General features: G+C 39.5%; 1 protein-coding gene across 2 annotated transcripts in view; it reads left to right on the forward strand.

The window, feature by feature from the left end:
* Positions 1 to 13,219, forward strand: part of Ppm1a (protein phosphatase, Mg2+/Mn2+ dependent 1A) — a 35,224-nt gene extending 22,005 nt beyond the window's left edge. For both annotated transcript variants that reach the window (XM_060387637.1, XM_021647250.2), the window contains exons 2-6: positions 2,706 to 3,559; positions 5,427 to 5,544; positions 9,426 to 9,534; positions 11,394 to 11,451; positions 12,359 to 13,219. In XM_060387637.1, coding sequence (XP_060243620.1) covers positions 2,726 to 3,559; positions 5,427 to 5,544; positions 9,426 to 9,534; positions 11,394 to 11,451; positions 12,359 to 12,388 — 1,149 coding nt within the window. In that variant the 5' untranslated portion in view covers positions 2,706 to 2,725 and the 3' untranslated portion in view covers positions 12,389 to 13,219. The remainder of the gene's footprint in view (positions 1 to 2,705; positions 3,560 to 5,426; positions 5,545 to 9,425; positions 9,535 to 11,393; positions 11,452 to 12,358) is intronic.
* The last annotated feature ends 797 nt before the right edge of the window (positions 13,220 to 14,016 follow it).

Below are 14,016 nucleotides of genomic sequence, written 5' to 3' on the forward strand. Positions count from 1 at the left end.
TGGGAAATGAAAGGTGCTTTGTGTGTTCTGAGTTATCCTTTGCAGAGATGTGACTGCAGACTGTGTGCTGCCTCATCGAACTGCAGCTGTTCATGTGTTGCCTAAAACTATTCAGTCTACTTCAGAGACCAGCTGATTGTTTGAGGACAAAGTTTATCTGTACATAAGCACTGATGAACTATGAAAAATACAGATTTGGTGGCACTGGTGCAGTTCTGTTTGCATCCCCCTTCATGTAACGTTTTGCACTGCTTCCTATGCCTTTAGCACGCCCCCCCCGTCCTCGCTCCATCCCCCTTCCTGTCCCCTCCCCTCCACTCTTTCACTGGGAAGCTTCTTGTCTCTTACTATATGTACTTACTTTTTCCATGGATTTTTCTTTCCACCTTTAGGTTCCCATCTCTAGGCAGATCTACTCCAATTTTTATAACTGACTATTTTAATGCTCATCAAAGGCTCTCCAGTTCCCAACATCCTTCCTGTTTGGAATACCAGCTAAGCAGTGCTCTTTTGTTATTTGAGTAGGTCCTTGTATCTTACCAACCTCCACCGTAAATATCACTAAATACGGCTTCTCAGAGCAAGTAGAGCTGGAATAATGTATCATTTGCCAGGAGTATCATTTTCCCCACATTGTTTACATGTATCTATTTGACATAGAAACTTGGGGGATTGTTTTATTAGACCGTTAGACCGTGTCCACAGGCAAATACTTGAGGAGTTTGTTTTAGTTTTTTAAAGACTGCCCAAATTGGACAATACTTACTTACTTAGAGGCTCATACGGAGTGCATAGGGATATTTAGTATAGTATAAATAGTATCCCCTTCTTTATCTATTCTACCTTTTAAAGAGCAGTCAAGCAGTTTCCATGTTTGCTCTTAACAGTCCTTAGAGAAGGTCAACAGAAAAATATGTGAAGCTTGTTAAAACTACTATTCAGTGATTCTTAGTTAATCCACTAACCTCCTGACTAGTAGATTGTTACATTAGCTTTGCCAAGTGAAACTTATAAGCTGCCAAGAGGTTAGGGGTGTAGCTTTGCTATAGACTGTGTCATACACCAGGTCCTGGGCTTGGGTCCTCACACTACAGGAAAAAACAGGCAGTGGTTGACCTTTAATGAGTGGAGTTTTCAGTTTTGAGGTTGGTTTTGTTTCAGGGGACTCAAAATGTTTACCATAGCACCTTGTTTTGAAATTCAGATCAGCTGCTAATACTTGAGATGAGAGCCTGAATGTACTCGGGTAGATGTAGGCTCTCTTCGTGGCCTAAGGAATCTCCTTGCCACTTACTAACTCGTGCATGCACACCTGCTCATCTGGTCATTGGAATAAGTAAAACACTGTTTAGTCATCCAGCTATGCAAGATATCTATGTAAACAGTCTTGTGTTAAGGAAGACTTTCTGACATCGTTACATAACTGGTTCCCATTTCTTACGTAGCTTAGAGTTGCCTACATCAGTGAGTTTCTGTAAATTATTCGGACTCAAGGTAGGTAGGATTTCTGAGATGCCTACTTTAGTTTTGAGGGATTGATTTATTTGGTGATTTAGGTGTTGCGTATCTGGTAAACGAGTCCTGGATTTGTTTCTAAGGGTAGAGCAACGTCTGTTAGGCAAAGTCCAGATCTAGATGTGCTGTATTTGTAATAGCATAGTAGTGATTAAATAGTGCTCTTTTGCTCGGTGCCTCCATTTTGCCAGGCTCGCTGTGACTGACTGGCAGTATCATTCAGGAGATCAGTATTAATATGTCTGTTGTACAGATGGGGAACTTGAAGAATGCTGGTGTAGATAGGCATCAGGTGTCTTTCACAACTCACATATACCCAGCTGGCTAGCCAGCCCTAGGCAAGTTGCTGGGGGCCTTTAGTAGGTAACTTAGCGGCTCACTCATTAGTAAGGTAGGGGTAAAATGTGCCAAAATTGGTATAAAGATTCATAAAACTTCCCAATAGTGCTTCGCTGATATCCTTCCCCCATGTGCACCCAATTAATGTGAGATGTTACTTTTTGTTTTCTTGAGATAGGGTTTCTCTGTATAGCCCTTGCTGTAGACCAGGCTGGCCTCGAACTCATAGAGATCCGCCTGCCTCTGCCTCCTGAGTGCTGTGATGACAGATATGCACCGCTACTACCTAATGACATTTTTTACTTCTAAGCCTGTAATAACTCCCGAATATCTTATCTAATTGCTTACATTTATTTTGCATGCTGAAAATTCTGGACCTGTGTGAATAATTACTTTTTGGTTTTACAGAGGTTTCTGATTGTGGAAACCACACTAAATAACTTGGAATCAAACTCTTAAAAATTCCTGAGTCTTCAGCCAAGGTACCTGAAGTAGTAGATACTTGCATTTTTTTATTTGACACACAACATAATTGCAAGATTGCACATGTTGAGTGCATCCTGAAGTCTTGTATGGTTCATGTAAGTTAATGAGCACCGCTGGGTCTCGTTGGGATCAGAGGCTTCTGGGGCCTTAGTTCCCTCTGCTTCTTATTTAGTTGAGCTGAACTTGATCAGCCTTTCCCTTTCTTGTTAATCTCCACATTGCAAGGCAGTAACACAACATTTATGTCTTACAGCATGTGAGTTTTTACAGTTTCCTTGTACTTTGTAGACACTTCGTAAAGACTGCTGGATGTGTGTTTTGTTCCAAAGACAGTTACTGACTTTCTTATTTCTCTTTGTTTACAGACCTAGAGGATCAAGTCATAATGGGAGCATTTTTAGACAAGCCAAAGATGGAAAAGCATAATGCCCAGGGGCAGGGGAATGGGTTGAGATACGGCCTAAGCAGCATGCAAGGTTGGCGAGTTGAAATGGAGGACGCGCACACGGCTGTGATTGGTTTGCCAAGTGGACTTGAGACATGGTCGTTCTTTGCTGTGTATGATGGGCATGCTGGTTCTCAGGTTGCCAAATACTGCTGTGAGCATTTGTTAGATCACATCACCAATAACCAGGATTTTAAAGGGTCTGCAGGAGCACCTTCTGTGGAAAACGTAAAGAATGGCATCAGAACAGGCTTTCTGGAGATTGATGAACACATGAGAGTGATGTCAGAGAAGAAACATGGTGCAGACAGAAGCGGGTCGACAGCTGTGGGTGTCTTAATTTCTCCCCAACATACTTATTTCATTAACTGTGGAGACTCGAGAGGTTTACTTTGTAGGAACAGGAAAGTTCACTTCTTCACACAAGACCACAAGCCAAGTAATCCCCTGGAAAAAGAACGAATTCAGAATGCAGGGGGCTCTGTGATGATTCAGCGTGTCAACGGCTCTCTGGCTGTATCGAGGGCCCTTGGGGATTTTGATTACAAATGTGTCCATGGAAAAGGTCCCACAGAGCAGCTTGTCTCACCAGAGCCCGAAGTCCATGATATTGAAAGGTCTGAAGAGGATGATCAGTTCATTATTCTTGCATGTGATGGTATCTGGGATGTCATGGGAAACGAGGAGCTCTGTGACTTTGTGAGATCCAGACTTGAAGTCACTGATGACCTGGAGAAAGTTTGCAACGAAGTAGTCGACACCTGTTTGTACAAGGTAGCTAGACTTTTGTTTATCTTCAGTCAACTTTATGCCATTAATTATTCCCCTTTAGTCATCTTAGAGCCTGTAGCTCTCAAAAATAAGTCTTTGGCACAATTACAGAATACTGTGTCCTAACTGTTAAAATAAAGGACCACTTAGGAATTAGCCAGTGTACCCCCTCCCCCATCTCTGTGTGCAAGAATGGTCTCTAAATGCTTGGTCTTTAACCATGAGTACTTAAGCTTTTTAGTACTGTAGAAGAATAGCAGAGATGAAAAGATTCTACCCAAGTGCTTAAGAAAGAGGGTGGGAAAGTTTGGAGCTTGGTTCTGTAAGCTCTAGAAATGCTTTGGAACTAGTTCAGTGAGTCTGTAGCATCAGTGCACAGGAGGTTAGTGAGCATTAGGTGTGGTGCAAAGAGGGTAGTGGGTTTTGGGTATGGTGTGGTACGGTAGCCTTGGATGTGGGCTCAGGACTTGCTGTGAGACGCCGTGACTTGAGGTAAGCTTTTATTTAATTGTCATATACAAAAAGAACAGAGATTTCCCTGTCTAAGTGGGCTTTTGGGAGGATCAAATGGGGTCATGTATATAGCTAAGCTCCCCGAGCCCCTTATTTTACAGATAAGACGCTAAAGCCAGAGAAGGTTCTGTGGACTTGAGAGGCAAACGGACCTGGGATCGAATCTTGCCTCTATTACTTTTGCACTCTTCAGTCTTAAACAGTCTTCAACCTCTCTAAAATAGAAATAATATCTAACTTAGAGGCCTATTATGGATTTACATTAGCATGCATGTGCGCTCTAGACTGGTAGATAGTACATAGTCAGTACATGCTGCTAGCTTTCCTGGAGAACTCAGAAATTCTACAGTAGCACACAACTTAAGTCACAGCCAACCAGACTAGAAAATCTGGGTCCTTGACTTGGCACCAGGTTTCTGCCACACTGTTGTATTTTGTCAGTGACGTTTGCTGACTTACTATTTGAAGACACATGCAGTTCAGTATAAAATCTTCATTCTGTTAGAAGTGAAGTTTATGTAACTTAAGAGCCTGTGGTTTTAAAGGGCAACAGAGTGACAGTCTGGTAGTGTGCCGTCAGTTTCTGAATAAAATAACAAGGCGCTTAGGATTTTAGTCCTGCTTAGTTTCACCAGCTCAGCAGCCTTTTGCTAGGTTTGCTATATAGTACTAGAGAATTAAGTGATATTAGCTAAATAAAAATCTGGTAAATTGTTAGATTCGATTTTAATAAAGTATTCAAATTATACTTTATATGCTGTTTTAAAATGATTCAGTACCTTAGCATTTGCCACATTAAACAGTTTGAATTATTTGTTGCTTAACGTGTATAAGATCGATTTTTCTGTGTAACTGAATGAAATACTAAGTTAGGAAAGTGTAGGGGGGCTGGCCAACCATTCACTTACAGCAGTATGAATGATTTGAATGTACTTCCTAAGTTAAGTCGGGATTCACAGTGTGTTGTGACTGAAGAGTAAATTCGTGAAAGGGAAAGTAAAAGACTGGTGCTGAAAATCTGTGTCCTGTTCTGTGACATGTGCAGCTCTATGGTACTGACATAGCAGGTGGCCGCCAGGGGAATGCATAGAAATAGTTTTGCTTTATAGACTCCTGACTGGTGATTCGCACAGCGGATCTAACCTGTAATGATTCTTTTTTCTGAATGTTTAATATATTATGTGGAGGCAACTGTCTCCCACATACATGTCTTTTTTTTTTTCTCTTAAAAATTACATTTTTACTAGAAACAGTGTAGTTACAACTGTCAAGTTGTAAAGATTCTTGAGGTTTAAGAAACAAACAAACAAACAAAAACAGAAGGAAAACCAAATATTCTTGATCTTTTCTTCCCCAGGGCAGTCGAGACAACATGAGTGTGATTTTGATCTGTTTTCCAAATGCACCTAAGGTCTCAGCAGAAGCGGTGAAGAAGGAGGCCGAGCTGGACAAGTTCCTGGAATGCAGAGTAGAAGGTGGATTCTTTAACAAAAAATAAGTAGCTTTATTTAAAAAAACAAACCCTTCAACACAATCAAAGTCTATAACATTTTAGAGTCTGTAGTTGGTTACATGCCTTTAGCATGTAGTACTTAGTGTGTAAAGTGGAAAGGACTTTGTAGTGACCGTTTAGATGTGTGCCCCCAGGCCTTGTGCATTATGGTTGGGAAACTTTTGTTCTAAGTGACTGAAGTGTGGCTCTAAAATTCTTTCTGAACTCACTCACTGACACGAGTAATTTTATGCCAGGAAAAGTTGTCCTGTGTTTGAGTATGCCGTCTTCCTGTGAAAAGATGCGTGCACTAAGTTAGAATCTCTGGAATATTTCTATTTACCTGTATTTGGTTGGTTGGTTTTGGGTGGCTTTGTTTTGTTGGGTTTTGTTTTTGATAACTTGAAGATCAAATGGTTATAACAACTGTCACATCCCACAGATTTTAAAACTTGTTTTTCCTCTGTTTCATGGCTTCGCTCCTAAGCCGTAAGCTGCTTCACCTACAGCACAAACCTGGCAGGAGTTCTCAGACGAAATCAAGAAAGTAGTCTAGAACTCTAGGCACGTGGTTCTGATGTTTCTGCAGATCGTTTCAGAACAAACGGAAAGTGTGTGTACCTCAAAAAAATGTGATGCTTTTAAATATTTTAAGAATATTTAAAAGAATATTTGGAGAAATTAATCCTTTGTTGATGGGGTTTGTTGGTTGTGAACTGGGGACCAAATCTAAGTTCTCTTGCGCAGAGGCAAGAGTTTCCCTCCAAGCCACACCCTGGCCCTGGCATGGTCTTTGGTGAAGCTGCTCACCAAGTATAAGCATAAGCATCATCTCCCCAGACACCGGGTTCCCTGTGCATGCCTACAATGAGCACATAGGTTAGCCAGGCCTAGAAGCAGGAACGTGTCAGTGTAAGCAGTGCATTCGCTCTCCTGATAGCACAGTTAGCACGCAAGCATTGACGCTGTTGCATCCCATTGTGTCTTCATTATTAAAATTAGTGTGCATTTTAATTTTATTTTCTTCCTTTTTTATTGCTTTTTCATTTGTAATCTGTCTATTAGAATTATGCTTGGTTTGGGTTGTCAGTGTATCTAGAGTCCTGAGAAAGTTTTGTTCTTATAACCCTCCCTCCCTGATGGTAATGCCTGTGTTTGGACTGTTTAGTATTCATTCGTTGAGTGTACTAGTCATTGCATTTCCTCTCACTGTTTTCAAGGGTCTTGTAATTTTTCACATCTTAGGTTATTTTCAATGTTTCATGTAGATAAAACAGTTAAAGTTAAAAATAATTAGGATGTTACAGAGTGATGGGTCTAAATTGCCAATTAGTAGAAAAACATGAAACCAAAAAATATGTATGGGGTAAGTTTCTATTGATGTTCTGCCACTTTAACGTGGCTTAGATTTTATTGGTATAAAGAAATAACAAGTACCTTAGTATTTTCACTATGAAGTGGGATCCAGTTTTTTAAATGAATTGCTATTTTTCTCTTAAGTGTGCTTTATTTTAAAGTAAGTTTTGGTGGAATTATTGAACATTCACCACATATAGTTTTATTATAGTAATATTTCATTCTATCAAATGAGAGTTGACAGATTGAACTCCACATGGGCAGAATTTATATTGATAGTCAATATTTTTGCAATGTTCACATGTTATACCATGCAGTTGGAGGTAATATGTTATAACTTAAGTATGGTATTTTTAGATCAGATGAGATGCAACTAGAGAGAAAATAATGTTAGTTAAAGCTGCTGCTATTTAAAGGCATAGAAAGAATGTAACTTTGTACTGTAAATGATGTATGTCTTAAATGAAGATACACAATTTCTAAAACAGATACCAGATACCTTTTTCTTTCTTTAAATACATGCCTTGACTAAATTGCTGTGAGCTGCTAAGCCTCATTTTATTTGCTTTCAATATATTTGGCTTCTGTGTCCACAACATTGGAAAGGACAGAGCTCCCTTTCTCCTGTTGTGTTCACCTTAACTGAAGGGGAGGTGGTGAAAAGATTGCCTCCTTACGTAACCAGACTGCTGTTGCGCTGTGGTCCATAGGCAGTTTAAGATCATACTCACCTTTGTGTGGCCTTCCCATCACTGCTTCTGGACCGGCCTGACCCTGAAAAGTTGCTAATGCTGAGGGAACTGAGAATTCCTTAAGCTTCAGTAAGGAGGGTGGTGAGGAGCAGATAATGTTTGTGTCTGGGTTTGTGAAACAGAATTCTTGACATACATATTTTTAAGAAAGCACCAAGTCTTTTAGAGTCTATTAAAATGTGTAGTCCAAGAGCAATTAAAACAATTTTTCTTTGCGTTCAATACTTTTCTAGAAGCCAAAGGAAGAGGGATAGTGTAATTGTTCAGTTAAATGATTGTCCCACATCAAATAAATCCTAATTGTTTCTAAAGCTTTTATTATTCATAAAATAATTTATTTTCCTGTATTCTTTGCAATTAAAATATCCAAACTTATATTTTAATGAAGATGTAAGCTACATCAAATACAGTGGGGTTTTTATTTAGAACCGAAACCATCAGTGGTTGAATTTATCATCAGTGTTCATTTCTCTTGTATCTAGAGCTCTAACCAAACGATTGTATGGCTTACTTAGTAGACGCTGTGTTGTGTGTTACACTTTGAGATTGTGAACTTGTGTAGCTTAGGGAAGCATCCAACCCCCTTATTTTTGTATAGTAGATTTTCTGCACTAGAACCATGTAGAAAATCAATATGCCAGAATGTTAAAGATGACACAATAAAGGAACTTGGCAAACCAAATCTGAGATCCTTGCTTTTTGTTCAGGTTTAAGACTGCTTCATTTTGTTAATTTTTTTATAAAGGAAAAGAAGGCATAAAATAATAGATGTAAAAATTTGGCCTTTATTTTAGAAGGACAATTATGAACCATGTAAAGAGATTTTATGGGTAGCAATGTCTATTTAACTTGTGCCTTTAATGGTGAATATTTGGAGGCTTGGTCAGAGAATGAAAAGTTTTTATATGCATTGTTATTTTCAGAGGTGTTTACAGATGGAGAACTAGGATGATAAAAAAAATACCATTTCTTGATGTAAATATTCAGAAACAAAAAAGTTGCAAGTGCCTTTGACTGAAATTTGCACTGAGATTAAAACATGCTGAATCTCCAGATGATGTCTTGTACTTAGCTTAGAGTTGGGGTAAGGCTCTGTGTTTCATAACTTGTGATGTTTGTGATAAGAATGACACCAAATCTGCAGCTCCCTCGCTGTGCCCACCTAGTAACTGAGGTTTTGAAACAAATCATTTTAAATGCAGCTGTGGAGGGTTTTTTAAGTCTTTCTTTTTTTTTTTTTTTTGGTCATGAAATTTAGACCTTTTTCATTTAAAGCCTTGCTTAAGTAACAAATGGAGGGAAAACAAATGGTATTTTAAGTGTTGAGCTTTAATTTATTTAAATATGTGCAATGTATTTACAGGGTAAAGAGCAGAAAATCTTGTATCTGGTATAAGGACAGAGTTGATCTCCTGCACAGTAACTAGTCAGCATCTTAAGAAAGAAGATCTTCATTTGTGCGCGCACACACACACACACACACACACACACGTTCTTGATTGTATAACACCTCATGTTAAGGCAAAGAAATCTTTTCACATTTTTATCTTGCTTTCTTTCACTGAGGTTAATACTTTGTGTCTTTTTCTGCATCCCTTCGTCTTTCTAGGATCGGTGATAAATGTTATACTAGTTTAGAAAATCTCAGGCATAGTGAAAGTTAATATTGTCTGTGATAACATAAGATACCTTTGTTTCAGTGTTTTAAATATTGAGTTTTGATAACACTTACAAAAAAAGTACTTCTGATTCCCAGAAATCATAAAGAAGCAGGGGGAAGGAGTCCCTGACTTAGTCCACGTGATGCGCACATTAGCAAGTGAGAACATCCCCAGCCTCCCACCAGGGGGTGAATTGGCGAGCAAGTGAGTATGTTTGCACGCTCTTGGCCTTTAGATAACTGCATCTGCACCTAATGTCTGTATCATGTGTGGCCGATTAGGAAATGTGCGTGTTTGGGATCAGTACTTGAATGTCAGTGTGTCTGTACTGAGGCTCATCCTTAGTGGAAGCGTGGGTGACATGAGGTAATACAGTGAAAGAATATTTTAAATGAAATTATATGACCCCCCAAAAGTATAAGTGGTCCTAGTAGTGGTGGTGGGCCCCCCCCCTTTTTTTTTCATTGTTAAACCCTTAACACTTTAAAGATTATCTTCAATTTGGGCAATGTGTCTACATGTCTGTATTTCCCAATGTTTGGTTTATTGTTGATTAGTGTTTGGTGTCAGAAAGGGTAGACACTTTTTTTTTCTTTTATGTTGCTTTGTAGAACCATATTAATTTGTGGTAGATATTAAGCTTATATCTGTAGTTAGCAATACACATATGGAATTCATGTGTCTGTTCTAATTCAGTGCTTGGCACAAAGGGATATTGTGACCATTTCTTTTATTTTCTGTAGTTTGTACATATAGTATAGTTTTATTTTTTTTTATCATTTTCACCAGGAATTGTAAAAGGCCCTGTTGAATCCTTTTTTTTTTAAAATAACTCTTAGTTTGACTATCATTGATCAGACTATCTATAAAATTGCTTCCAATCAACTTTAGAATGTGAAGCCTATAACTTTAAAAGCACCATTACATCATAGTGTGAGTGTGTGTGTTTGGTATGAATAAACCTGAATAAAGTCTCGTGTTTGCTAGCGAAGTTGGGACCCTTTTTTGAGCTATGATCTTATGGAAGCCTGGCCTGGCTACTGACTCAGGTAGTCTTGCCTCAGCTGAATGTGCTGAGATTGTGGCCTGTTCCATCACACACGGCCAGATTGTAAAACACGATGCAGAAACCAATCCCTATACTTGTCCTGGAAGTATTCAACACTGTAGTTTTTGTAGTTTTTAGAAGGAATGTTAAGAAAGGCAAAGATGATCTGTACAGTGGATTGTTTTACTGTGACATGTTAAAGTTGTTCTGCTGTGGTGCCACTCCTAACTAGTATGTCTTAAGGTGGGTATTGGTGCTGCTCACTTGTAGCCATCTAAGTCAGCATAGATAGAAATAGGGCCATATAGACGTTTAGTGCTCAGGTACATGTGCCAGAGGTTACAGAAGGCGGACAACATCTTCCTCTGTCGCTCTCCTTATTTGTGAAATTGGTCCCTTGCTAAACAGAACTCAGCAGCCAGCTGAGCTGAAGCTCCGGGACTCCACTTGTTTCTTCCTCATGTCTGGTGTTAAAGGTCCGGGCAGGGGCAGCCTGTGCGCGCTGGGATCCCAGTGAAGGCCTGGGCTTGTGCTTGGAAGGTAGACAACCTTTCTTGCCAGCTGAGCTGCTAAATCCCTAGGCTGAATCTTTGGGGGTTGTAGGTTATTTTGTTCCTTTTTGTTTTTAACCAGCCTGGTGGCCTCCCTTTGGTCCCCAGAACCCATATAGTTCAGACAGAGAACAGACGCCTGCAAACTGTCCTCTGACCTCCAAACACATGTACACACAGTAGTAATTGTTTAAAGAAAGACCAGCCAGTGGTTTGTTAAGTAAGTAAAAGAAACTATAACTTTTGTCTAGTGTTACCTGGACCAAGCTGTTACTCCATTTTAGAGTAACTATAGCTCTGCCTTAACATTGGGACTCAGGTGTCTTAAAGACAGGCCAGGTGTTGGCGGCAGGATAAATGTACTCAAAGAGCAAGATTAGTTTCTGAGGTTTTAACCGGGTTGGGGTTATTAAGCAGGGGGTTACTTTCTGGAGGATTAACTTTCTGCATCTTTTAACATCTAGGCGGAATGTAATTGAAGCCGTTTACAATAGACTGAACCCTTACAAAAATGACGACACTGTGAGTAGACTTCCCTCCCTTTTTCCCCCTCCCTCTCCTCAGTCAGTGCACATCTTTCCCTGGGGAGTTAGACACATCCTCAGTGAGTACTTTGAAGTCTGCTTGCTCTGGTCTGTGCGTATACCAGAATCCCAGTGACTGCGAACATAGTGATGGTGAGTGGCCACCTCTCTCTGAGAAGAAAGTCACTTTTTAAGCCTCCGCATCAGTCAGCCTCAAAAGACTTACCTTCACCAGTTTGTTTGTTTTGGTTTTTTTTGTTTGTTTGTTTGTTTGTTTTTTCAGTTAGGAACCGCTTTGCTGAGAATCCTGGATTATTCTGAGTTTTCTGAGGAGTAGCCCTAGATTCAGTGTTCATCTCCACGAAGCATGTTTTTATCTGCAAATACCTGAGTCTAAAAGCAGAGCCCTCCCTGAAGTCCCAGAGAAGTCCCTTTCTCCAAGCCCTAGCGTGGCAGAGTGGCGGAGACTCCCTCCGCTGTCAGCTTACTGTCTGACTGACACTCTCCCCTGCTCTGCAGCCCTGTGAGGCTCACCCTAGCCTTTTTACTCCCGCAGTGCAATAAGTTTAATGAAAATGGACTCTCAGGATAAGATAGGTGAATTTTGTTGGTTTAATGATTTATTTGTTCGTCTTCAAAGTGTTTTCCAAACAAAAGGATTTATTTACTTTTTTTTAAATAGAAAATTTTAGCTGGTGGGGCCAGACCAAACAATTTTTTATTTTTTAACAAAACAGTTTAAATACTAGTATTTCATGTGTGCACATACATACTTTAAAAGTCAAATAAACTCTAGCAATCAGTGCTATAACACCTTATCTTTCTGCATTATCCGGAAAGTGGTACATTCTAGCATCCTGAAGTTTCCATTGAAATCCTTGTTTTGTTTCTTTTCCTGTGTAAAGGATTCTGCGTCAACTGATGATATGTGGTAAAGCTGCTCACCCAGGCGTGGATCGACCTTCGCCTCCGAAGGAAAGTACAGCTCAACTTGGCCGAACCTTTTACACTCATCGTCGACTTTAAGCAAGGGGTCCGACCTGACACGGGTGAGGGACTGCAGCTCCAGCGGTGGAACAGCTAGCCCAGAATGGATTTTTTTTATTATTGTAAATTTGAGACTTATGTAAACGTGATTTCAAACCGTAATTCATGTTGTAAATCAGACTCCAGCAATTTTTGTTGTATGATTTTGGTTTTTGTAAAGTATAATTGTCCTTGTACAAAGTGCTCATATTTAATTATGAACTGCTTTAAAATCACTATCAGTGACAAAGGAAACGTTGGCTTGTTGTGTGACACAACAGATGTAGTCATGCTGTGTTTGGACTTGGGGTTGGGGTAGGGGAAGCAGCAGCCACATAGCTAGATGCTCATGTGCACCTGATGATGAAGAATTCCAAAAGCTTACAAAGCTGTACATCCAGGGAGTATTGAAAACTGTCTTTGTGTTCTGGCAAGGGATTGGCCTGTTGATAACGCCGTTCCTTCTTCCCTGTCTCTAGGATGTCCTCTCCTTGTAGCTGAGAGTATTGCAGCTGATACCATATATTCAGGAGAATATCAATTCTGGGCTAAAATGCCTTGATTTTTTTGCACCTCTTTATGAGTCCTTACATTTAATTACTAATTGGTAAGCAGCGACTTCCTACATAGTAGGAGACTGCCACATTTTTTTTCCTATCATGATTGGCTGGGCCTGCTGCTGTTCCTAGTAAGATATTCCGAATTCCATTTTATCAATAAAGCTTGGTTTAACAAACAAAGAGATTTAATCATGTATGTGTAATTCCTCTTTTACCCGGCTTTCAAAACCCCATGTAGGGTAAATGGGATGTTCCTCCTAGGGAAAGATGTTAGTCCCCTTAAATTGGATGATGGCGTTACCCCGGGTGCAGATGGATCAAAAGATTGACGTCTGTGTCGTTTCCTAATCTGTTTTAAAATGGGTTTCTTTCAGGCTGCTTACTTTTCATTAAGATGTGCGTCAGCTTGAATTTACCTACTGTTAATTAAAATAATTGTCAAAGTTTGACAATCTTAACACTATGATAGATGTGTGTGTGTTGAATGTGTGTTTGCCTGTAACTTTTAATTGATCCACGTCTTTAGAATCTAAGAGGTTAAGATGTATTTGTGATTTGAAATATAGCATGTCGATAATATTTAGCTGTTGGCCTTTAAAAATAAACTTCAAAGCTTAAGGAATTGTAGATATAAAATACCTAATTTAATTTAGGCTTAAGCCCCTCCAACTAAGCATGTAAGAGTAAGTTTCAGTCTGTCACACTGTAAAGACTACTGTTCTATACCTTCTGTGTCTGCCTCTCTAGGTTGAGTGCTGTATTTACCACCACACGGCTGACTCAGTTGGTCAGATGTCCCACTAGGAAACAGTTAAAATGCAACGTCAACTACAAAGTTACAACTTTGTGTACAGAAGCTATTATAATACATTTCTTTCTTATTTGTTTTTTTCCCAAACTTGGAAATAAACATGTCTGTATATACAGCCTCAAGACCAATGTCAAGCTAAGGACACAGCAGGAAAGTACCATGAAGT

The sequence above is a fragment of the Meriones unguiculatus genome, chromosome 7, assembly GCF_030254825.1.
Source record: "Meriones unguiculatus strain TT.TT164.6M chromosome 7, Bangor_MerUng_6.1, whole genome shotgun sequence".
Classification (NCBI taxonomy): Eukaryota; Metazoa; Chordata; class Mammalia; order Rodentia; family Muridae; genus Meriones; species Meriones unguiculatus.